Source organism: Carassius carassius, chromosome 2 (assembly GCF_963082965.1).
Source record: "Carassius carassius chromosome 2, fCarCar2.1, whole genome shotgun sequence".
In the NCBI taxonomy this organism is placed as follows: Eukaryota; Metazoa; Chordata; class Actinopteri; order Cypriniformes; family Cyprinidae; genus Carassius; species Carassius carassius.
This window is the reverse complement of record NC_081756.1, coordinates 44,093,716-44,120,952: the sequence shown is the minus strand read 5'-3', so window position 1 is coordinate 44,120,952 and position 27,237 is coordinate 44,093,716. Positions and strand designations below refer to the sequence as shown.

Sequence of the window (27,237 nt, the reverse complement as noted above, 5' to 3'; positions counted from 1 at the left end):
GGTCTCTCACACCACAGGTATGCGTCTTATCCACTGCGCTAACACCACCCCATACGCACAAACACACACCGAGACTGTTTGCTGATACAAGAGTTTATTGTAATTATTGTTCCCGTGTAGCATTTGTCCAGTGATTTTTAGAGTCCTGGTAAGAAACAATGGCAGGAATTATTGGTTCCGCTTAGGGTGGGAATCTACCATGTATTAATTGAGCGTGGGGGATTCAGGGGCAACGTGGCCGAGTTGTTGCTGTTATTTCCTGTTTAATGTGAACAAATTAATAACATCAAAGTAGATTTATTAAGTAGAACATCATGCCAATATGTTTCTTTCAGACTCTGTATATTTAAGGGTACATGTGTAAAGTGTTTTCTGTGAGTTTTTGTAATGGAAGGTAGTCTGTGTTTGTTTCTGCAGTGGAGAGTGTTGCCTGAGGGTTGCAGGTATTTTATTCACTCTCTGATCAATAATTACAATAAACTCTTGTATCACCAAACAGTCTCGGTGTGTGTTTGTGCGTATTAACGTCTATGTTGAACGTGCGTTCCCTCCATGACCGTCACAGGTCTCTTAAAATGAGCTAAGTTTCCTTTTTTAGAAAAAAAATATTTTTATTTTTTTAAATACATAGAATGCAATGCATACATCAAAAATAAACATTTAATTATTACCCATTGTTTCTCTGTATGTACTTGTACTGTGAACACTGACAAGAAAGTTGACAGATGAATTAAGTGCATTTACGTGCCATTCAGTTGGGGTTTAAAATAAAGCATTTTCTGAGATGCACATTAAACTTTAAACACATAAAACATTCATTTAATTTATCTTTTAATTATTGATTATTAACTTAACTTTTTGGTAAGCAAAGGGGATTTACTATTAAATATAAAACATGGAAGAAATGTTGTGTGAATAAACCTTAAAAAAAGTTATGTTTGATTTTTTTTTTTTTTGTAGTAGGATATGTACATTCTGCTGAACAATAGTCTTTAACCGGACTTTTATTTTGACGGGTTGACGTACCTTTACAGTTCTATGTATGTGATGTGACGCTAGTTTTACTCAAATCAAACTGTCAAATGCTCATGAAGTGACTGTCAGAGCAGTTGTTCATGTGTTCACGTCTTATTTAGTGAGACAGCAGACTCTGAAATTACCGCGAGCGTCACGCGCGCTTCAGTGTGTGTAATAAAGGAAGATGCGCTTCTGCTCCATTCATGGAGGATTCATATTTATGATATGGAGGATTCATATTTGGAGGATTCATATTTAAATAGACTGTTCCGGCTTAATATTTGCAGATATTAGTCCATATCGTGATTTGATGTAAGTGCAATGACCTATTTTTGATTAATTCATTCAAAATTTGGCAAATCCCGTGCCATTCCGTGTTTAACTGTAAATTCCGTTTTTATGACTGGTTTCCACGATTCCCTCCGCGTTTTCTGCATCGCGGAAATCATAAGGCCCTAGTTGTGGTATGCCAGCTCTATCTTGCAATGGACACACGCCACTACGTTCTCTTTACGTTTGCCCGTGCCCTCAAATCAAAACACTGCTGACTCCTTGCAGTATGCGATTTCGGACGCAGCGCTTGTGTCTCCTTCCGCTTTGTGGGTGACATAAATGCGTTGTGTCACATTAAAAAAATCATTGCGAAAGAACCTGACGTGAGATTTAAAATAAATTAAAAGAGGCTTCGAGGCAGAGGAATTTGCCTCGATCATTTTTTGTAATCGAGGTACTCGAGGAATCGTTTCAGCCCTAATGCGCAGTAACGTTTGTTTATGTTGTTGCCGTTGAAACCGTCTATAACGTTGTCCAAACAAATTCTTAGCAATACATAATCTATTACTAATCAAAAATTACGTTTTGATATATTTAATGTTGGAAATTTACAAAATATTTTCATGGAACATGATCTTTACTTAATATCCTAATGATTTTTGGCATTGTTGTTTACCATCTACATAAATGATATTTGTACAAATGTAGATGTAGCTGCACATCTCTAAGCGGATGATACTATTATATACAGTACTGCTAGATCTCCGTATGAGGCATTAAATAAATTGCAGGATGCTTTTACAGTTTTACAAAAAAAACTACTTAAACTAAAATTGGTACTAAACTCTAAAAAGACCAAATTTATGTTATTTACTCATTCTAGGAATGTACAGGATTTGCCTCAAATTATTACTCTATATGACCAGAAAATTGAAAGGGTGTCGTGTTATAATTACCTGGGTTTTTTATTAGATGAAAAGCTCACTTTTAATCCCCATGTAGATAAATTGGTAAAAAAGCTGAGAGTTAAATTAAGATTTTATTATGGAAATAAGGCTTGTTTTAATTTAAAGGCAAGAAAGGAACTTGTTGCTGCTACCTTTTTATCTGTTGTAGACTATGGAGATATTCTGTACATGCATGCAGCAAAGTCTGTTTTACATGCATTGGATTCTGTATAGATATATACCTTGAACTGTCACCTTATCGTGGTGGAGAGGTTTGAGTACCCGAATGATCCTGGGAGCTATGTTGTCTGGGGCTATATGCTCCTGGTAGGGTCTCCCAAGGCAAACAGGTCCTTGGTGATGGGCCAGACTAAAAACAGTTCACAAACCCCTTATGTCAGCATTTAAATCAAGGACCGTGACGTCGCCAGGCATGGCGCAGCCGGGGCCCCACCCTGGAGCCAGGCCCGGGGTTGGGGCTCGTATGCGAGCGCCTGGTGGCCAGGCCTTCCCCCATGGGGTCCGGCCGGGCTCAGCCCGAAGGAGTGACGTGGGGCCGCCCTCCTGTGGGCTCACCACCTGCAGGAGGGAGTGTAAGGGGCCGGTGCATAGTGGATCGGGCGACAGTCGTATGCGAGATCCCCGACGACCCGATCTCTGGACACGGAATCTGGCTTTAGGGACGTGGAATGTCACCTCGTTGGCGGGGAAGGAGCCTGAGCTTGTGCGGGAGGTCGAGAGGTACCGACTAGAGATAGTCGGGCTCACCTCCACGCACAGCTTGGGCTCTGGAACCACACTTCTTGAGAGAGGCTGGACTCTCTACCACTCTGGAGTTGCCCATGGTGAGAGGCGGAGGGCTGGAGTGGGTTTGTTAATAGCCCCCCAGCTCAGCCGTCATGTGTTGGAGTTCACCCCGGTGAACGAGAGGGTCGCTTCCCTGCGCCTTCGAGTCGGGGGTAGGTCTCTCACTGTCGATTGTGCCTACGGGCCGAACGGCAGTGCGGACTACCCGGCCCTCTTGGAGTCTCTGGGAGGGGTGCTGGAAAGTGCTCCGACTGGAGACTCCGTCGTTCTACTGGGGGACTTCAACGCTCACGTGGGCAGTGACAGGTACACCTGGAGGGGCGTGATTGGGAGGAACGGCCCTCCTGACCTGAACCCGAGCGGTGTTCTGTTATTGGATTTCTGTGCTAACCACGGTTTGTCCATAACGAACACCATGTTCAAGCATAAGGGTGTCCATCAGTGCACGTGGCACCAGGACACCCTAGGCCGGAGGTCGATGATCGACTTTGTGGTCGTGTCATCAGACCTTCGGCCATATGTCTTGGACACTCGGGTGAAGAGAGGGGCAGAGCTGTCAACTGATCACCACCTGGTGGTGAGTTGGATCCGATGGCGGGGGAGGAAGCTGGACAGACTCGGCAGACCCAAACGTACTGTGAGGGTCTGTTGGGAACGTTTGGCCGAGCCCCCTGTCAGAGAGATCTTCAACTCCATCCTCCGGCAGAGCTTCGACCGGATCCTGAGGGAGTCTGGAGATATTGAGTCCGAGTGGACCATGTTCTCCACCTCCATTGTCGCTGCGGCTGCTCGGAGCTGTGGCCGTAAGGTCTCCGGTGCCTGTCGAGGCGGCAATCCCCGAACACGGTGGTGTACACCGGAAGTTAGGGATGCTGTCAAGCTGAAGAAGGAGTCCTATCAGTCCTGGATGGCTTGTGGGACTCCGGAGGCAGCTGACAGGTACCAACAGGCCAAGCGGACTGCAGCCCGGGTAGTCGTGGAGGCAAAAAATCGGGCCTGGGAGGAGTTCGGTGAGGCCATGGAGAAAGACTATCGGTTGGCCTCGAAGAGATTCTAGCAAACTGTTCGACGCCTCAGGATGGGGAAGCAGTGCCCTACCAACACTGTTTACAGTAGAGATGGGCACCTGTTGACCTCAACTGGGGATATCGTCGGGCGGTGGAAGGAATACTTCGAGGATCTCCTCAATCCCACCGACTTGTGTTCCGTTGAGGAAGCAGTGGCTGGGGACTCGGAGGAGCACTCGTCCATCACCCGGGCTGAAGTCATCGAGGTAGTTAAAAAGCTCCTCGGTGGCAAGGCACCGGGGGTGGATGAGATCCGCCCCAAGTACCTCAAGTCTCTGGATGTTGTGGGGCTGTCTTGGCTGACACGCCTCTGCAACATCGCATGACGGTTGGGGACAGTACCTCTGGACTGGCAGACCGAGGTGGTGGTCCCTCTTTTCAAGAAGGGGGACCGGAGAGTGTGTTCCAACTATAGGGGGATCACACTTCTCAGCCTCCCCGGGGAAAGTCTATGCCAGGGTACTGGAGAGGAGAATTCGGCCGATAATGGAACCTCGGAGGAACAGTGTGGTTTTCGTCCCGGTCGTGGAACACTGGACAAGCTCTATACCCTTTCCAGGGTGCTGGAGGGTTCATGGGAGTTTGCCCAACCAGTCCACATGTGTTTTGTGGATTTGGAGAAGGCATTCGACCATGTTCCTCGCGACATCCTGTGGAGGGTGCTCTGGGAGTATGGGGTCGGCGGCCCCCTACTTAGGGCTGTTCGATCCCTGTACGACCGGAGCAAGAGCTTGGTTCGCATTGCCGGCAGTAAGTCAGACCTGCTCCCGGTGCATGTTGGACTCCGGCAGGGCTTCCCTTTGTCACCGGTTCTGTTCATAACTTTTATGGACAGAATTTCTAGGCGCAGCCAAGGGCTGGAGAGTGTCCGGTTAGGGGACCATACGATTTCGTCGCTGCTTATTGCGGATGATGTTGTCGTGTTGGCCTCCTCAGACCAGGACCTTCAGCGTGCACTGAGACGGTTTGCAGCCGAGTGTGAATCGGCTGGGATGAGAATCAGCACTTCCAAGTCCGAGGCCATGGTTCTCAGTCGGAAAAGGGTGGATTGCCCACTTCAGGTTGGTGGAGAGTTCCTGCCTCAAGTGGAGGAGTTCAGGTATCTTGGGGTCTTGTTCACGAGTGAGGGAAGGATGGAACGTGAGATTGACAGACGGATCTGTGCAGCTTCTGCAGTAATGCGGTCGCTGTACCGGTCTGTCGTGGTGAAGAAGGAGCTGAGCTGTAAGGCAAAGCTCTCGATTTACCGGTCAATCTACGTACCTACTCTCACCTATGGTCATGAGCTGTGGGTTATGACCTAAAGGACAAGATCCCGGATACAGGCGGCCGAAATGAGCTTTCTCCGTCGGGTGGCTGGGCGCTCCTTTAGAGATAGGGTGAGAAGCACAGTCACTCGGGAGGAGCTCAGAGTAGAGCCGTTGCTCCTCCACATCGAGAGGAGCCAGCTGAGGTGGCTCGGGCATCTATTTCGGATGCCTCCTGGACGCCTTCCCAGGGAGGTGTTCCAGGCACGTCTCACCGGGAGGAGGCCCCGGGGAAGACCTAGGACACGCTGGAGGGACTATGTCTCCCGGCTGGCCTGGGAACGCCTCGGGCTGGAAGAAGTGGCTAGGGAGAGGGAAGTCTGGGCATCTCTGCTTAGACTGTTGCCCCCGCGACCCGGCCCCGGATAAGCGGAAGATGATGGATGGATGGATGGATGGATTCTGTATACCATTCTGCTCTACGCTTTGTCACTAAAGCAGGCTATTTTACACATCATTGTAGTTTGTATAGCTTATCAGGTTGACCTCCACTCTCAATTCGTAGACAGCATCACTGGCTTATTTTTATTTATAAGGCGGTGTTAGGACTGTTGCCTTCTTATTTATCAGTTTTCTCTTTTGTAGAAAACAATAAATACAATCTTAGGTCTAATAATAGCATTCTTTTTACTACACCTGCTGTAAAATCTGAATTTGGTAAAATCGCCTTCCGTTACAATGCTCCTTCAACATGGAATGCTTTGCAGAAACAGTTGAAGATAAGCACTATTATCCCACTTAATGATTTTAAATTATATGTCACAGAAACCTTCAGCTATAAGTGTGATTGTATATAGGCTGCTGTCCTGTTTTGATTCTTGTATGGAGCTTCATGTAGCTGTCATACTGCGTGTAGTAGGATGTCTTGGTTATTTTGTTATTGTGTTATATTTTGTTTGTTGTTGTGTCTGACCTTTGTCTTTGTTATGTGTTGTGGTATGGTTTATGTGGTGTTGATATGTTATTGTGTAATTTGGTATAATTTGTTTGATGTAGATGAGGTTTATATATTTTTTTTATTTTATTTTATTTTCTTCTTCTTTTTACATCTTTCGTCTGCCTTTGCTAAGCAACCATGACGTGCTCTCTCCTTGAAGACGCGGAAATTTCAGCAAAATGGATTTGCAGCTCTAAAAATCGCTTGTAGCTCTGCTACTAAATTTATTTCAAAATGCAAATCCATATACAGCTATGATCAGCTGTTCCTTCATCTTGGCTGAGCTTTTAACGTTGTTACGGGAAAGGATGAAGCTGATTATTTAGTTCTTGTCACATGACACGCGGAGCGCTTGCGGCATTCTGAAAAGTTGAAATGTTTTAACTCGATGCGGTGCGGTGTTGGAAATAACGAACTTGAGCGCGCAAAAGTCGCGATATGTGAACGGCCCATTAAACAGTTCAGTAGTGCAGAGTTTACAGGTTACTCTTCTTTTTTGAAGGCTCAAAGTAAAGTACTCCCACATCCCGCTGACTGCTGCAGAGACGCTGTTCGGGAAGCACGTGACATAAAACGAGGCCAGCTATTGGCTATTCGCTACTTCTCCTGCTGTACTGGCTGAGTAAAACCTCCGGTGGCTCATTACTGCCACACTTTGGTCACCGCAGATTTGAAATATGCCCGAAATGAGCCGCTTACAGCAAATAAGTTATTTAGCAACGAATCGATGACTAAATTAGTTGACAACTATTTTAATAATCGATTTTAATCGATTAAATCGATTCGTTGTTTCAGCTCTACTGAACAGGCTACAATAGTGCAAAAATAATCACTTATTCTAAATGAACCATAGTAATTTGGGATAAGACAAAAAGGTGGTCTGGTACAGTAGATGAATTTATGACGTACACACTCATTATATACATTTTGCAAATTTTTAACACAGAAAAAGCTACATAATGTTGCTTTAAACTTTATCTCAAAATTATATTTTTTGATTGTTTTTGTTTTTTACACTGAGAAGAGCTGCAAAATTATTATTATTATTATTATTATTATTATTATTAATTTTTTCAAATGATTCACATTTCTGAAAAAATGTGATATGTGCCACTTTGCATATGCATAATGAAGATTGGCATTTGAGATCTTATGCAATATTACATTTTCAGTATTAAAGAAACTAAAAAAAGCTAAAGAGACCTAAAGCTCACTCAAAGCTACTTCAGAAGATAAACTAGTCATAAAGACTGTTTATAATGTTTATTTGTCCTCTTCGGAGCTCGACAACCATGGTCACTATGAACAAAGAATGCAATTAAACTGAAAAGAGCATGAAGATTTTTCAAAAGAGGAAAAAATTAAGGAAAACTGCATTTGGGATTGGAACAATATAAAGGTGAAGTTATAATGACATAAATGTAATTTTTGGTGAACTTACCTTTTGCAAATGACATACTCTCAGTAGAAGCAGGAAATGCTTTTGAAAATAGAGAAACAGGGATGGACCTCAAGTCTCATATTTTCAGAGAAAGAAAATCAGAAGTGGATACATTTGGGTGTAACACTCCATCTTCCTCTTTAAAAGAATAAAATCGGTGTCTTCAAAGGTAAGATCTCACAATGCAATTCCTTTGCTCTCTATATATAGTTCGGTCAGTTTGGGCAAAAAGAAAAAAAAATAGTGCAAAGCAAAGCAAAGGTGCGGATATGGGTGGTTTTCAAGGTCTATTTTCCCTCTGTCCAGAGGCAAACCACCTACTTCAATTCAGGTTTTGTTCTGATACTCAGTTACAGATTTTCTTCACCATGGACAATTGTTTTTCAAAGAACCTTTAAAGCCGAGTTCCCTTTAAATGCTGTAATCGCTTACAGCTCATGTAAGGGGCAAACTCTGTGGTAGATTCTTAAAAGGTTGCCGTTTTCAGAATTTTTTCTTTCTTTCCAATGTATGCATTTTCATTTGGGGCTTCTGATGTCTTTGTAAGCAGGGCCAAAGATATGGTCAGTTTATGAGTGAGAGATAAATCAAAACATTGAAGCAGCACCCTGGAGGGAAACTTTCCTCTCTTTCCTCTCAGTTTCGCTGACAAGACATCACACGATCACCTCATTAGCTCAGAGAGAAACTTTACAGAGAGAAAATCTCTCATCTCATCTGCATGGTCAAAATCTGACAAACATGATCATAATGCTATTAAACCCATTCATTAGAACAGTTCGAATGAAAGCAATGAGCCAGATCAAAAGAGTAATATTAAACAGCATACAGTATTTTACTGCACTTGCCTAGCATGGTAGTTTTTAATAATTTAATGTCATTCCGGGATGGGCTGTATGCAATGGAACAGAACGGAGTGGTATTGAGTTGCATCTTAAAAGACGACACTCTCGGTGGGATGTTTGAAAAACAGCGCATTATGTGACGGCTACTAGCTACAGACATCTGTCTCAGTAGAGCATACTGTATGACAGTGGTGCTTCAAAGTTGCTGAATTTAAAGATGCAACTTTTCTGAGAGTATTGTTAACTGAATAATGTACTGAATAATGTCTAACACAGTCAGAATCTCCCGTTACTCAAGGCACTTGAGGATGCTGCAGATTCCAAAAAGATTGGAAACTTAAAGACATTAGATTCACTTCAGTCAATCTTCAAATATTTGTATCCACAATTTTGGATGGAAAAGCTAATATGTGACCCTGGACCACAAAGCCAGTCTTAAGTCACTGGGGTATATTTAAGTAATAGCCAAAAAAACATTGTATGGGTCAAAATTATCGATTTTTCTTTTATTATTATTATTATTATTCCTTTATTTAACCAGGGGAAATCATATTGAGACGATAGTCTCTTTTTCAAATGGTCCCTGGCCAAGAAAGGCAGCACTTAAAAAGTGAGCTTTATAAAATACTCCTTTCATTTTCTTTGCTCTTTAGTAAAGATAATGCTGCACTAGAAGGGCATATAGACAGTTGTACAAATGAGTTTCTGGGTAACTATACACTAATTCCACCAGGGGGTGGTAAAAGTTTAAAAGAGTTAAAGATTCTCAGCCAGTTTGGTTACATCACTTAATTAGACTGTTACGAACCTATATTTAAAGTTTGATACATAAACATAAATCACTGGAGTGGTTGCATAACCTGTGAAGTCATTGTCTCAATGTCTCCAAAATTTCTACATCGATCTTAATTGACTCTTCTGATCTGTTTTTTTTTTCTGCTGTAATTCCATCTAGAGATGCAGTTGTCATGGTAACAGTGGCTGCAATTACTATTTTAGAGGTTTTCATTAACTTTACTGGCAGTCTGTCATATAGAGGAGAAACAACACATGGAAAACATCTTAGTGATATTATTAGAATTTCATTTTATGTCTATAGTTTTTCCCCCCAACCATTTTATAGTTCACCTGCCAAAAATTCCTAATCTGTCCACAACAAGCCACACAATCTATAGCCTCAGTGGCGCTTCTGCCCGAGCGCTTTGGAAAGAAGGAGAAAGCGGCGCGCCTAGCGTTTTCCACGCGTTTTTAGGCGCGATTTGTGAACGGCCCCTAAGACTTTCATTTGTGCAGTTTCTCCAGTACAATGTTGTTTGCAAATGTTTAGTTGTAAAAGCTGATAACATTGCTTTTTAACAGTTAACATTTAAAGCTTTACAAACATGTTCTGAGATCAGTTTGTCGTTTACCAGTTCATAATTCAGTCTTGCAGCTTAATTATGACTGAATGAGAGAGGTAAATGTTTAAAGATATTTAAAATGCACTTTTTTTTCTAAGTATTCACTGCTCTTTTTCACAAAGCAGGTTTTTTTGTGTGTCCAATTTTTTTTTTTCTGGACAACCTTCTGATGGATTTTAATTTAAATTGTGAGTTCCATTCAGGTTTCATGCCATTGGCACTTTATTCGAAGGATTGTTTACAATTTCACAGCATAAGCTATAAAGCTGTTTCCCAGAAATTTGCTAGAGTATGGGTCAGTGTTCTGATTGCAGAAGAGTTCGACAAAGGATTACTAACACAATAAAACAACTCCAGGTATATTTTTGATGAGGATATGACAATGCAAAATGGTTAAAATCTCTTAAAAATCTATGGTGAATGATAAAGACCCTTTATTTATAATTTACTTGGGGGGGAAAAATTAAAAAAACTAAAATATAAGTACATAAACCGATTAATCGATTAATCGTAAAAATAATCGGCAGATTAATCGATTATCAAAATAATCGTTAGTTGCAGCCCTACTGTTCAGGTCATCACAGCTGCGGACTAACACATACCTGCGTGAATCGCCATAGACATAAACTTGGAGAAGTAGCTCCGGTTAGAAGGTTCTTCCCCGGGATGCATGCAGTTCTGTTTATTAATTGCTATAGTGTTGCTTTAAGAAATAAATAATATCATGTTTTAAGACATAAAAGACACATTTTCAAAAATTCACAATTGTGAACATTTTTATGTTATCATAACTTACTGGGAATGTTAGCAAAACGTTTTTTAGAATATATTCTTGTGGAGACAGTCAAAATGTGAGACATATTCACACTGTGAGTTATGAAGTCGCAATTAAAAAACAAAAACAAAAACAAAAACGCTTATATAGTCACAAATGCTGGATGGAAAAGCTAAGGTGCATATAAATTTGAAACGTGCATAAAAATGTATGCGCTCAATTCAGTTGGATTTATTTATTTATTTATTATCTGGTAAGAAGATGTGCATACTGTACAATGGAAACATGCCATTTGCCAGAAAAAAAGTGCAAGTTTCATAGTCAGAAAGAAATTTCTGAAACAACTTACATGTTTCAGTGACATAAGGGTGATTAAATAACTGAATTACATTTTTGGGTGAACTGTTCCTTTAAAAAATGCACTAGCACTATCTCTAAGTGCTTGGCCTCTAAGTAAATGAATGCATACCGTCAGTCCTTGCAACACACTAATTACCTCTTTACTGTTACATAGCGTTAGCTGCCATGTATATGTTTGCAGTCACGCAGCAACCCCATACTTAGAAATGATAAGTAATGATCAGCCGCTATGGGTATGTAACCAAGAATAACAATGTGCAGTAAATGGTGAAACTACTTGCACAGCAAACAGTGTGTTTAGGATTAAGATAAAACATTTATATAATAGGATAACAAATACTAAATTGTAACATCAAGCAGCATAACAGACTGTTGTTTTACAACCAAAATAACTTGAAATGACTGAGTCCTGAAGGTTCACATGTTCAAGATAAAAAAGGTTTGATATCAGATGGGTATATATTGGGCATCACAAGAGTGAGAGCAAGGGAAGGACATTTAGAAAGGCGGATAGAGTCAGAGAGAGTTAGGGGTGGGCTTGGATTCTTCTCATTCACCTCTGTGAGCAGGTCTGATAAACGTGTTGAAACACAGACGAATGCCTTTGATTTGCAGCGCATTAAAAAATGCTCTCTGCACAACAGATGTTATTAATATGCCTGTGTGGGAAGTGATCTGGCAGAATGCTTTGTGTGCACTCATTGGTTACATGCAGCTGGTCACATGTTCTTGCAGTGTACACGGTTCAATAAGACCTGCAGTCATGATATGCATCTGCCTGTAACATCCCTGTAACAACCTAGAAACTGCATGTCCAGAGCTGTCTGCTTCTGTGAAACATTCATAATGCCACAGGCAGAACTAAAAGTCCATGCACTTTCCATGCACTGGTACAAATGTTCATTCTCTAATTGTATTTTTCTTTCCCACTGGTAGTTTAATGCTTTAGAGTGATGCATTTGCACTGTTCACTGATACATTGGAGAGGGAAAAGTAACAATTATTAGTAATGCCCTGATATGAACATTTTGGCTCATACGATATGCCAATAAGCTTATAATTCATCACAAAATGGCTGATATTAAAATTATATACTATTGCTCTATAATGAGCCAGTCACACTACACTTTTCATTCCATTGACTTCCATTGATATGCATGTGAATGCTAAAGACCATGAACGTAAGCTCATGTGAAGATGTTTCACATTTCACTGTGTTCCAGATAGGCATGGGCTAAATGGCAAAAAAAAAAAAAAAAAAAAAAAAAAAAATTATATATATATATATATATATATATATATATATATATATATATATATATATATATATATATATATATATATATATATATATATATATATATATATATATAACCATTTTTTCAGAAAATTCACGATTTTATCGGGATTCTTTTTTAAACACGCCTCCTTACAAGGTAACACAATATAAAATAAAAAATGATATTTAGGCCGAAGTGGGTGAAGATAAAAATCGTATTCAACAAATGCAAATTACAAATACGCATAATGTACAAAGAAAACAAACAGTGCTTTATTTTTCGTGTACAGTAGGTGTAGCAGTAGCATTCAAGAAATGAATTAACAAATAAAAAATAAAACACTATATAGATGTCAATTTATAAGTTATACATAGATTTGTATTAAAGCAATTGTATTCAGCTTTTTTTAGTCAAGTGCAATGAGTGATTTGTCTCTTTGTGTTTTATTTTTTATTAACATTAAAGGTATAGTTCAACCAAAAATTCTGTTAGCATTTACTCACTTTTAAGTTGTTTTAAACCTGAATGAGTTTCTTTCTTCTGTTGAACATAAAATTTAATTTGAAGAATGTGGGTAACCTAACAGTTGCTGGTCTTCTTTTGTGTTCAGCACAATAAAGAAATGATTACAGGTTTGGGACGACATGAGAGTAAATAAATAGTAAATTATTGGGTGAACCATCCTTTTAAAGGGATACTCCACCCCAAAATTAAATTCTAGTCAGTAATCACTTACCCCCTTGCAGTTCCAAACCCGTAAAAGATTTGTTCGTCTTCGGAACACAATTAAAGATATTTTGGCTGAAATCAGGGAGGCTTGTGACTTTTCCATTAACTGCCAAGTTAATTAAACTGTCAAGAAAAGTATGAAAATCATTGTCAGAATAGTCCATCTACCATCAGTGGTTCAACCGTAAATTAATGAAGTGACGAGAATACTTTTTGTACGTAAAGAAATAAAAAATAATGACTTTATTCAATAATTTGTCTCCTCTGTGTCTCTCCACATCAGCGTAGCGCTGATTTTGGAGAATATCCACTAAACGCAAGCAGCGTACACTCTTCTGTGTTGGCCGCGACATAAGGAAACGTTTTTTTAACGTGTATTTATGTTTTAATTTGAATGAAAAAAGCGCATCTGTGCAGCACAGCTGAAACAGAAGAGGATATCCGTTTAGTGGATATTCTCCAAAATGGCGCTATGGTTATTGTTATTTTGGCCCGCCTAAGGCACACCTTTGCAATAATCATGCTGTCTAATCAGCATCTTGATATGCCACACCTGTGAGGTGGATGGATTATCTCAGCAAAGGAGAAGTCAAGTCAAGTCATCTTTATTTATATAGCGCTTTAAACCAAATACATTGCGTTAAAGCAACTGAACAACATTCATTAGGAAAACAGTGTGTCAATAATGCAAAATGATAGTTAAAGGCAGTTCATCATTGAATTCAGTGATGTCATCTCTGTTCAGTTAAATAGTGTCTGTGCATTTATTTGCAATCAAGTCAGTGAAATCGCTGTAGATGAAGTGACCCCAACTAAGCAAGCCAGAGGCGACAGCGGCAAGGAACCGAAACTCCATCGGTGACAGAATGGAGAAAAAAAACCTTGGGAGAAACCAGGATCAGTTAGGGGGCCAGTTCTCCTCTGACCAGACGAAACCAGTCGTTCAATTCCAGGCTGCAGCAAAGTCAGATTGTGCAGAAGAATCATCTGTTTCCTGTGGTCTTGTCCTGGTGGTCCTCTGAGACAAGGTCTTTAAAGGGGATCTGTATCTGGGGCTCTAGTTGTCCTGGTCTCCGCTGTCTTTCAGGGATGTAGAGGTCCTTTCTGGGTGCTGATCCACCATCTTGTCTGGATACGTACTGGATACGGGTGACTGCAGTGACCCTCTGATCTGGACACAGACTGGATCTGGTGGCTACGGTGACCTCGGAATAAAAGAGACACAGACAAATATTAGCGTAGATGCCATTCTTCTAATGATGTAGCAAGTACATAGGGTGTTATGGGAAGTGTTCCCGGTTCCGGTTTACCTAATTAATGCAGCCTAAAAATCCTTTAACGGATTTGGATAATAAAAGCATATTAGTATGTTATGTGTATGCCAGGTTAAAGAGATGGGTCTTTAATCTAGATTTAAACTGCAAGAGTGTGTCAGCCTCCCGAACAATGTTAGGTAGGTTATTCCAGAGTTTAGGCGCCAAATAGGAAAAGGATCTGCCGCCTGCAGTTGATTTTGATATTCTAGATATTATCAAATTGCCTGAGTTTTGAGAACGTAGCGGACGTAGAGGATTATAATGTAAAAGGAGCTCATTCAAATACTGAGGTGCTAAACCATTCAGGGCTTTATAAGTAATAAGCAATATTTTAAAATCTATATCATGTTTGATAGGGAGCCAGTGCAGTGTTGACAGGACCGGTCTAATATGGTCATACTTCCTGGTTCTAGTAAGAACTCTTGCTGCTGCATTTTGGACTAGCTGTAGTATGTTTACTAAGTGTGTAGAACAACCACCCAATAAAGCATTACAATAATTTAACCTTGAGGTCATAAATGCATGGATTAACATTTCTGCATTTGACATTGAGAGCATAGGCTGTAATTTAGATATATTTTTTTGAGATGGAAAAATGCAGTTTTACAAATGCTAGAAACGTGCCTTTCTAAGGAAAGATTGCGATCGAATAGCACACCTAGGTTCCTAACTGATGACGAAGAATTGACAGAGCAACCATCAAGTCTTAAACAGTTTTCTAGGTTATTACAAGCAGAGTTTTTAGGTCCTATAATTAACACCTCTGTTTTTTCAAAATTTAGCAGTAAGAAATTAGAAATTACTCGTCATCCAGTTTTTTATATCGACTATGCATTCCATTAGTGAGAAGTGCTCACTAACACAGATTTAGACAGATTTGTTAACAATATTTGAGAGAAATAAGCCTTTAGTGTACATAGAAACAGTCTTAGATCTTTGAGTTCAGCTTGTGAAAAATGGGGGCAAAAAAAGCGTTGCGTTTATAATTTTGTTCGGTGTAGTTATTAAAGAAAAAAAAAATGCACGGAGCACACACACATTTTCTATATGTATATATATATATATATATATATTTTTTTTTTTAAGACTTATTTTTTAAACATAAAACATATATAATATGTTTTAGTGATTTACTTGAAGATGCTCTCTATAACTTATAAGAAAGTCCATAAATCTTGTTTTGCAACTATGTCAGAGCTGTATGAATCCAATCAGTTCTTGTCAATATGAAATCATATCCAACATTTATGTTCAGGTTTTCAAAAAGTCACATTATTGAAATAAAATTAATGTGAATGTTGTTTCATGTTGATTTCAGGATTACTATGAAGTAAAAATCTCTAAATACACACAGTGTTTAATACAGTTCATGTATGATTTATTATATTTAGGTGTGGAAAATGATTTTTTGTTGTTTTATGTGATTACATTAGCTGTGTGCATTGCCAAATCAGTGTGGACACCTCATTTATCAGACTCGTCTCTTAATGCAGTTGGCCTTTTGTAGAAGTCCATCCTGTTTCAGCCCACCTGACTGTGTTTGATAATGTTCCTCACAGAGAGCATGTGATTAGAGCCGCCAGGGTTTAACAACCTGCTAGAACAAGTCGAGTCATCAGCCTGGAAGTCTGATTGACACAGCAGAGTCACAGGAGCTCAGATGAAATATGAACTGCTTCTTCAGTGTGCTGTAATTTCATCCTGTAGCAATTATCCACAATCTACAATATCTATAAATCCTGTTTATTTAGTCATTTTCCCTGTCCCTTTTTTTATGTCTTACACAGTTTCTTCCTGGTTCTGTGGAACTGTTCTCATTGTATCCATATGAAGTCACTTTAATTTCTTTCAATGCCTGTGTTTGCCAGCCCACCAACTTCAGAAAGGGCTGGGCTCTGTTTATGTGAGTGCAAGTATGTTTTTGGTGGGTGGTACATGGCATGACCAAAATCTTATATAGCTGTATGAGTAATTTTTGAGCCACTTTTTATAAAGTATCTTGAAATAATAAATACTAAATAAAGACAAATAATAGAAAGTTACAGTAATTTTATCAGCATATATAAAGATATCTTCATATTTTAGGATTATTGTCACAACATTATATACAGTACTTTTGTTGCGTTGGGAATAGACTGAAATATATGCTATGTATCTTATTCACTAATAATCTTCATTCAGTCAGTGAGTTTTTTAAGGAATAGTTCACCCATTAATGAAATTAATGTCATTACTCACCTTCATATTGTTTCAAACCCATAAGACTTTTTTCCATGCAATTCAAATTTAAATGCTTTAGAAAGTTCATAAAGGCATGTAAATGTTGTCCTTAAGATGTAATCTTCTAAGCAGGAACAATATCTGTTTATGATAAAAAGATTTTATTTAAGCTTTTATTTACCATATTTGATGTGCTATATGCATGTGCATTAATCAGTGTTTTAGTGTGAATAAAAGACTTGGATTAGACTTGAACTGTTTGATTCATATGGTTTTTACAAGCTCTTTATGAAAGTTTTTAAAGCGTAACAGTTTTGGTTCTGGGGACTTTCAATGGAGGGACAAAAATCTCTCAGGTGATCTATTCCTTTAGGGAAATTATATACACTGGCCAAGACTGCATTTATTTGAACAAAAATACAGTAAAAACTGTAATATTGCAAAATATTAAAACAATAGTTTTCTATTTTAATTCAGTGTCACATGTCCCTTCAGAAATCATTTAAATATGCTAATTTGGTGCTCAAGAAATATTTCTTATTAATTCTTAACAGTTGGGCTGCTTCATATTACACAATAGTATTCAGTTGTTTAATAGTGTACAATACTATTCATAAAAAATACTTTTGTTCACCAGGGAAACATATTGATAAAAAGTGTCAGTAAAGACATTTATAATGTTACAAAATATTTAAGTTTTAAATAATTGCTGTTCTTCTGAACTTCCCATTCATCAAAGAATCGTTAAAAAATACAATGGTTTCCTCAAACATATTAAGCATCAAAAATGTTTTATATAACTATTATTAATAGTTAAGCACTAATGTTAACTGATAATAACTGAACACCAAATCAGCATAGAATGATTATTGAAGGATCATGTGACACTGAAGACTGGAGTATTGATGCTGAAAATTCAGTTTTTCCACCACAGGAAAAATTACATTTCGTCCCCTTGGAATTATAAGGTTCTATATGCATTCTGAGTAGTTTTGAGATATTGAAACTACTTTAAAGTTTTTGTGTTCCATTCGACTGTGTAGATATAACCTTATTGTTTTTTTAAATAAAAAGTCCCATAATGTACAAAACATTAAAAAAAAAAAAATCTATCACATAATATAAATACATTGAGACAGAATAAGAAAATGTGAATAACTCAATTTTGACAAAAATGTCAGATAGAACCTTATAATTCCAAGGGGACAATTTGAAATATATTTAAGTAGAAAACAATTCTTTGAAATTGTAATATGTCAAAATATTAGTGTTTTTACTGTTTTTACAGCCTTTGTGGTCAGAAGAGACTTCTTATTACATTTTGACCGGTAATGTAGGTTGATTTTAGCTTGTAGAATAAATGCCAATAGTGACCTCAGTAATAAGTTTCACTTATTAAAATAGCAGATGGTTGCTGCTGGGACATACTCTGAAAACAACATGTGTCATTTGGGTTAAAAACGTATAAATATTCAGTACATATCAAACGGTCTGGAACAGACATTGCAATATTGGTAAAAGCACATTTAATCACACTTATGTGTTGTGACATTACTATATCGATCCACTCTAATGTTAGTCAGACTCAATGTTTGGTCTCTCTGAAAAGCCTGCAAATCATACTGGCTTGTTTAAAAATGAATCTGTAGCAAAGTAAAGCAAACAAACAAACAGCGTTTCACTGACAACGTTCAAGAAAGACTATTTTTCACAATTTATAATCTTGTAATGTCATCTGTATGGTTCTGTTGATGGAGTAATCCTGTGTTTGCGTCTTTCTAGCATTTCCTCGCCTCCTACTACAAGCGCTTATCAGAGGGTGGGGCTAAAGAGGCAGTGATGTAGAAATCAGGCACTGATCTTCTCCTGTGGAGGCGGTGCTTAGCCACACTATTACGTCATAAAGCGGCACATTACAAAACTAGTTGTTTTCTGAACTTGTTTTCAATAGAAGCTGTTTTTAAACTAACGAGAAAGTTTTGAATTTTAAAACTTGAAGGGTGTTTTTATAGTATGTTGACCTGTTATATGTCAAAAAAGGGATTTGATTTCTCGGTTCATGACCCCTTTGATGCTAGTTAATATTAATGTAATCAATTTTGTGGCAATATAAGCAAGTAATGAACATAAACCCTAACCCACAGCCTGTCCCATATCAGTAAAAGATCCAGTTACACACAGAAATACATCATATCTTAAAGTAAAATGGCTTGTCAAAGCCATTTAATGTTGATTTTATCCTAAAGAGAGCATCGCTGTCATGCAGCATATTGGCCACGGTAGAGCTCCTGAACTTTCATGTATACTTGCTGTGATGCACTCAGCACACACTGATGTGGGGTCATTCTCTAACTGCTTATGAAATTCTGCTATTTCTCATAGCTGTGTTTAATGGCTGTGAAAGGACCTCTATTACTTGAAGCCCTGTGTCTCTTTTGTTGAGTTGAAAGGCTCTGATAGCTGGCCTGTATGCTTGCGGAATGAATTCCTCAGTCAACAAAGATCCTTTGGGACAACATGCTGAGCAGACCGAGCCACTAGATGTTGCCTAGGTTACCAAGTCTACAAAAGCCACCCCTGGCCGCACCAGCGTGGTTTCTTATCTCTTCTGAAGGAGGAGACTAATTAATAGGCAGACATACTGTCACATCACTGACCCTCAAGCATATATAATGGGGTTTTAGGATGTGTGCACTTATGATCATGTCAGAATTAAAATAATGTGTGATGCATTCATGTTGTGTCTTTAGAAAAATTCTCTATGCAACATGATTTGATGTGGCAGTATCATATATTTGTAGATTTGTAGTTTACCTAGACTATTTTAACACCATGCCAGTTTATTTTGGTTTAGTATTGCAAATGTCACTGCCTTATGACATGAAAAGCAGAAAAAAGTGATCATTTTATGCTTTTAGGAGTTTTCAGAAAGAACCAGGCATTGGTGAAACATACACTATGCAATGAAATAGCAGTGGTATACTATGTGTTGCCTGCAAAAACAACGTAAAGTCAACTGAAGGCACCTTTTTATATAGCGCTTGATATAATAGTGAGCAGCTTCACAGTGAAGTAACAGAATCAATGATGCAAACATAATGAAATATGAAGCAAATCCAAATTCTGCTGTACAATCGTGTCATTATTCAGCTCAAGTCAGTTGAGTGTTGATTCAGTTCAGTTCATAACTGTGTAAAGATAATCTATTATGAAACATATTCAGCGATAAGCAGCTCAACTGAAGACAGTAGTGTCGTTATTCGGTATAATTATAAACTGTGTTAATTTTGAATGGATGTCAATGGAGAAAGATTTTTAGCAGCAGGGCTAACTAGTACATGGTAATCAGTTAAAGTTACCAAGAGAAGTCATACTTAGCTGGTCATTTGATCTCAACATGGGTGGCCCATGAGGTGACGCTCTCTATGTGGAATAAAACATCTTTTATTAGACTACTGATTTGATTTGACATATAAAAATATTTTTATTTAATATTGATATGTTTTTTGAATTTATAATACTTTACTAAACTGGTTAATTTGCATGAGACTGAAATCCCATAAAAAGCAGGTGAGAGTGGAAAGTTCTATGGCTGATTTACTGACAGTGTGCAAATGAAAGAACACAGATATAGCTGAATCATTTCCACAATGACCTTATCAATGGGTTAAGACACGTTTTTATTTTTTTGGTGGTGGTGGTGGGGGGGGGGGTATTAAATATTTGTGCAAAAATAAGTAAATTGACTTCTGCAAGTCTTAGTAAATCACATTGCATAATTATTTAAATACTCTCTTTAAATACATATGCAATAAAGTCATGTGCAAAAATAACTGTCCATGACTTTTCATCACTTGTTTCACTGCATGCCATAATTAAATCCTGACAGTAATTTTTAACGCCAAAAGAGGGTTTGCGCAGGCCAGACTGTAAATGTGAATGTGTAATTTTGCACAAATTACAGAATTCAATTTGTATTACCGGATGGGTTATATCTTGCATTAAGGCAAGTGCTATCTATCTCATGTATTAAACCCTACAGATTAAGCATATTTCTTTAAACAAGGACAGTCATGTATTATTTTGGTTGTCAAAGTAATTACTCCACTGTGAGTATAATGCATAAATAGCCATACAATTGTACATTTGCCAAATGACATATAATCATAAATCAGATATTTAGCTATTTGTCTCCTATTGAGCAAATATGTTGATGTATACACTACTTCTTTATTATTCCCTAATGGATTTACCAATCTGATTTGTTGACACACACATCATGTCTTACAAAGCAGTTATAGTAGTATTGTGGAAAAGGTCTGTTGATGATAGGGTTATTGTAAAATAAACAGTCAAACTAATAAAAAACCACAACAAAATTAATTTTTAAAAAGTATGTAAAACTACAGTGCTTCTCAAAAGTCTGAGACTACACTGAAATTCAGATTTCCAATGTTTTTAAAAAGCACATACTAAAAGTAGTATGACTGTCCAAATCACAACTTTAGCAATGTTATTTCCTAGGTGCATGCAGGAGATTTTTAAGCGGGGTCAATAAGTCAATAAAAAATAAAATAAAAAATAACTTAAAAAATGAACGAATGAAAGATTGAATGAATGAATAAATGAATGAGTGAGTGAATAACTGAAATAAGAACAAAAAATCAAAAAAAAAAAAAAAGGTTTAATAATCAAAATATTAATACAAACTTTAGCCTAATACCATCTTAGTAGTACTAAAATAACACTGGTTCATGCATCAATAACTTCAACTCCACCGATAACTTTATGTAGTTCATGTAATTCATGGTTGTAAAACCAGTTGTATTTGTTCAGAACACAGCAGCCCCAGGTCATTTGATTTTGGGAAGTTTTTTGCAATGTCTTAAGAGATTTTTATCAGAAGGCTGTAATATGGGAAACTATAAAAGTGAAGTACAAAAAGCATTCACATAAAATAGAATTCGTTTTCTACTAGCAAGTAGAAATACAGTATATTGATGTTTAATCTCTGCAGTCAGATGTTGTGTGTTTGTGAACTGGGTCCAATAAATTACTTTTCTGCGCCAGTGCTTAAAGCACGCTTGTTAGCAGCATGGCTCCAGTGTTTATTCAGAGCTGCCATTTGGGTGGGTGTTCGTGCTCTCTGTAGCCAGTATCCAACAGAGCCGTATTTGATTCCGTCAGTGATCCAGACTGACCCCCTCAGTATCAGTTTTCTGACTGAGCACTCTGTAGTCATGTTTTCACACAGGTCCAGGTTGCAATACTCTGGCTCACAACAATGCAACTTCCTTATTCTGTGTATTCGGTTCCCATAGCCTGAAATATTGTAGATATCAAGGGTACAGCTATAAAAATTACTGTTTTGAAAGGAATAGTTCCCCAGACATGAAAATTATCTGAAAATGTACTCAGCTTTGGGCCATTCAAGATGTAGACAAGTTAGTTTTTTCGTCAGAACAGATTTGGAAAAGATTTAGCATTACATCACTTGCTCACCAATGTATACTCTGCAGTGAATGGGTGCCATACATTTGAATGGCCTGAATGTGAGGATATATTGATTGAATGATTGATTGATTAATTGATTGATTGCAGAATACCAATGGGAAAATATATTACTGTTTAAGGGTAGCTTTTTGAGTTCTCAGGAGATGTTGAAAGAGGCTATTTACACTAACTCCGCCCACCAAAGTGTAATTAGGCTAGACAACATTACAAACGACAGTTGACAGACATCAGCTCCAGTGATGCAGATGGTAAAACGTGTCATACTCATTCTGACGCAATCGACCCAGGTTTGAATCTGACTTTTGGCTAACTTTTTTCACCCTTTTCAAATTACAAATCACATCAGAAAAGCATTTATTTTCGAGTACATTTGTGCTTTTCTACTGTATTTTAGTCGACACTTAAAAAAGAAGTGTACTTCTTAAAAAGCACTCCAGAAGATTATTAAAACTTACTTTGATGTACTTTTAAGGTAAAATGTAGTTTTAAGGAAAACATTTAAATTGACATTATTAGAAAGTGTTTTAAGAAACAATCATGAAAGGATAATGTTGTTCAGTACAGTTTTATAAAATATTTCAATACAATTAAGCACAGATCTTTTTCACAAGTGTTTACCTGATAATAGAACACCAGAGAAGGCATTTAATCATGAGTTGTAGCATCAAGTTCAATCAAACAGATGAAAATTTGCCTGAATGACTAAATCTGGCACATTTACATAGTAGACTTGTTTACTCATGTTAATTAATGTTTATTGTCCCTTTAAAAAAAACAAAATACTAATACAATTGGTGTAAGATTGTGCATTTAAATGCATTCAGTGTCATTTTCCTTTTGTAGACTTTGTCCTTTGACACGTTTCATCATCAGGGGAATGCCAACATCTCTCTGTTTGACCCTCATAGAGTCCCCGCTGAAAGGAGATGACAATCAGCTAGATCGATCTTTTTCTGACTCGTCCTTGTTCAACCACTGGGGCCAGGATCTGGGGCCAGAGAGCCGTAGAGCGGCCCTCAAGATGTTTCAGTATTATGGTTACAACGGTTACCTCAGCGACCGCCTCTCCATGGACAGACCCATCCCAGACTACAGACCTGAAGGGTGAGTGGCTGGCAGTCTAGCCCTAAGATTGTCTGTCTGTCTGTCTGTCTGTCCTTTATTCACTGTCACAGTGATGCCTGAGTGAACTAATGTGATGATTGAGCACAAATCCATGTTAGCAGTCAGCAGATGCACTGTGTTCATTTCTCACTGAAATATGATGGTACAAAGGAGTTCCTTTCAAAAAGGTACTGCCCCATTGACAACTTCTGTACCTTTTTTTCTGAAAGTGTAAAATGATTACCATATTCATGTACAATGGAATAATATATTCTACCACAAAGTACACTACTTTGTTTACATGTTGAAAGACATTTCTTATGCTTAACAAGGCTACATTTATTTGATGAAAAATACAGTCAAATAGTATTACAAATGAACATTTTCTATTTTAATATATGTAAAATGTAATTTATTGCTGATTTGGTGCTCAAGAAACATTTCTTTTTCTTCTTCTTCTTCATCTTATTATTATTATTATCAATATTGAAAAAGTTTCTGCTGCTTAATGTCCACTTACCGTCAAATGATTTCTGAAGGATCATGTGACACTGAAGACTGGAGTAATGATGTTGAAAATTCATCTTTGTCATCACTGAAATAAATAGCATTTTAAAATATATTCAAATAGAAAAAAGTTATTTTAATTTTTACAAATATTTGACAACATTACCATATTTCATGTATTTTTTTAATCAGATAAACGAAGTGTGAGTGAGAATAACAAACATATTTCCCAAACAAACAAGCAAACAAACAAACAAGCAAAACATGTAATTATTAAAAAAGATATATATATTGACCAGTATACTGCTGAAAATTTGTGTAATGTAAACCCCAGTACTGCTTCAGTAAGTGAACTGTAAATTAAAAAGTTTAGTTTTTTTTTTTGTCTGTTATGGGTTGAAAGCATGGCATTTTACACCATCCATCTCTATTTTGACAGGCTTTGAAAGAGGTGTGTGTGTGGAGAAACATAATTACTCCATAGCCTGTAATCACTGGATGTGTTTTACTGGCAGCAACAAAAAGAACTCCTTCACATCTGATCACATGTTCTTTTCTCACCGTGAAGCCAAATTGCTATTGAGAACCTGGGTCTGAAAACTTTCAAAACCCACTTGTTATAAACTCCAGTCTGCCAAGAACATCAAGACATTACCTGTCATTGTAAAGACCCCCATATTTCCCAAAAAGATCCTGTTTGTCAAATTGCCATTTTGTCTTTTGTTAGATTTCTCAGTGATTTCCAAATAAAGGAAACAGAATAGGGCCTGAAACTTAAGATGAAGTCATTTTATAATAAATTATCAAAAGAAGTTGGCTAACCTTATGAAAATGCTGATTGTAAACCTCAGGAGGTCAAACTAAATATATGAGCTGTTTTATTTACTATAAATTCTGCATGAGGTTTGCAGTTTTGCAACTCTGTTACAAAAATTTAGGACAATTTTGGGTCTAAATAAAGTCTAAAACTCAGATTTGTGGGATCTTATGTTATGTTAACAACAATTATTCAATGAACATTAATTAAATAGAAAACATTTATCAAATTTAAGAAGTACCACCACCTCGGGTGAAGTATCCATTCTCCGGGCCTCGGCCCCTGTCTCGACAGCATGTCTGCTCCCACATTCAATCTCCCAGGAATATATACTGCTCTTAACGAGAGGAGTTTGCCCTGGGACCACAGGAGGATCTGGTATACCAGCTTGTATAAGGGGCGTGAACGCAGACCTCCCTGGTGATTGATATAAGAGACCACCGATGTGTTGTCGGTGCGCACCAACACATGACGGCCTCTCAGGTCTCGGAGGAAATATTTCAATGCTCGATACACTGCTAGCATTTCTAGACAATTGATGTGCCATGTCAGATGGCGACCACTCCACAGACCGCGGGCAGGGTGGCCACTCATGACGGCACCCCAACCAGTGAGAGACGCGTCTGTCGCTAGCGTTACACGGCGACCAAGAGCTCCCAACAACGACTGTCGGTGTAACCCCATTGAACCTCGGCGGTGGACGGCCCAACTGAATACAATATCCTCTTTCTACTGTGTGCAGGACCCATTGAGATACATTTGGCAGTAGTTTCCACACTGCTAAATAATGTACTAAGGGAATCAGTCTCTCTGATCTTTGGTGTAAGAGGCCCCCGAAGGGGTGGCGAGCTTCCCAGCTCTGCTACGCTCGCGGGCGGACATAACTGGGAGTGACACTCGCGGGAGACCGCTGAGCCCTGAAACACTGGCAGGGTTGGCAGACCGGCCTCCAGAGGGCACTGGGGTGAGACGGGCACCGTATAATGAGGTGGACACCGCTCTACTCCAGTAGGGGCTACCCTCAGGGTCACTGCGCCTCTGGCGTCAGGACCTCTTTGTCGAGGACTTCCTAGCTTCGATAATTGTACGAAGATCTGATTTCACTTTGGAAGTCCCCGACTCAGAGTTTGTGAGCCTCGCAGGTCAGCAGGTCAGCTTGATATGCCTGGAGGACGGCCATAGTGTGAACGCACGCCCCCACCTGACCTGCTGCCACATAGCCCTTGCCCATTAACATAGATGTTGTTTTTAACGGTTTTGTGGGCAAGGCCGGAGCCTTCAGAGACTACGCCGAACCAGGTGACAGATAGCTCAGACAGATGCGTCTGCTCTACCCAGGGCATCGCTCTGTACCCTCGCTCATTGTGCCCCGCGACATTGCCGTAATATTGAGAGTCTGGGCCGAAGAGACGGGTCGAGTGAGGAAGGAGATAAGGACTGGCCCGTCTCCATACCCTCCGCCAGATCCACCTGTGAACCCCACGAGTGCAGCAGCCGCTCTGCCTCGGCAGAAGCGGGGCCAGCACCGCGGGGAATGCTGGTGAAGGCTCCCTCGAGAGCCGACTCAGCGTGCTTCGATCCCAGGCAAACCACGCATAAATCGTGTGTATCCCCACCCGTGATGTAGCGTGGGCAGGGAGGAACACACAATTTATAGCGCGATCTGGATTCGCCCTTCATATGTCCGGTCTTAGCTTTGCTCTTAGGCATTATGTTGCTTTATTGGGACAGACAACAATAAATAAGACTCACAAGACAGACTTTTTGACATGTACACACAGAGCGCTTGCTGAAAGACGCGAAGCTGAAGCCAGCTGCGTTGCACGTGCCCCGCCTGTGACGTCACGCTCTTCCATTGGACAGATTGCACACGATATTCAGAGTTGATCTTGCCAAAGGCGTTTCCCCAAAGGGCTCGACGCAGCGTCTCGTTCCTGAAGAGAAATAACAGTTCTCAGCCCTCCTCGCTGTTAATCTATGAATTTATAATATTATTAATATTAATCAGAATTCCTTCAAATAAGTTGGTTAACAGTTTTGAATGGTTAAGCATTTATGATTAAACTAGATTATTTAATTGATTTTGAAACCAACATAATCTCAAAATTCTGATTATAATTTATTTTAGTTGTTGTATACATTCAAGAAAGTCAAGACCTCATTGTAAGCTGATGTGTTAAAAACGAGCTACTTTGCATACTTGAATTTAGTAATGCTTTAACAAATCATACATGGGTTTTGTGTGTTAGAAAGTAAAAGGACATCAATTTGTACTCTATTCTTGGAAATCCATCTACACATTAACATGTGTGTTCCTTTGTTTCATCTGTCTCTGCAGGTGCAAAAACATGTCTTACCCGTCCAACCTTCCGCAGGTTAGTATAGTCTTCATCTTTGTGAACGAGGCGCTCTCAGTCATTCTGCGCTCCATCCATTCGGTCATGAACAGAACCCCGCGCCACCTGCTCAAAGAGATCATACTTGTAGATGACAACAGCAATAACGGTAGGTTTACAAACAGCGCAATGTACTTAATATGTTTGTTTCGATTGTGAAATGTTTGTCTCACAAGCT

General features: G+C 38.8%; 1 protein-coding gene across 1 annotated transcript in view; it reads left to right on the top strand.

Moving 5' to 3' along the window:
• LOC132110478 (polypeptide N-acetylgalactosaminyltransferase 18-like) overlaps window positions 1-27,237 on the top strand; it is a 131,406-nt gene that overhangs the window by 42,503 nt on the left and 61,666 nt on the right. The window contains exons 2-3 of the mRNA XM_059517119.1: window positions 23,144-23,339; window positions 27,002-27,168. Of these exons, the coding sequence (XP_059373102.1) occupies window positions 23,144-23,339; window positions 27,002-27,168 (363 nt within the window). The remainder of the gene's footprint in view (window positions 1-23,143; window positions 23,340-27,001; window positions 27,169-27,237) is intronic.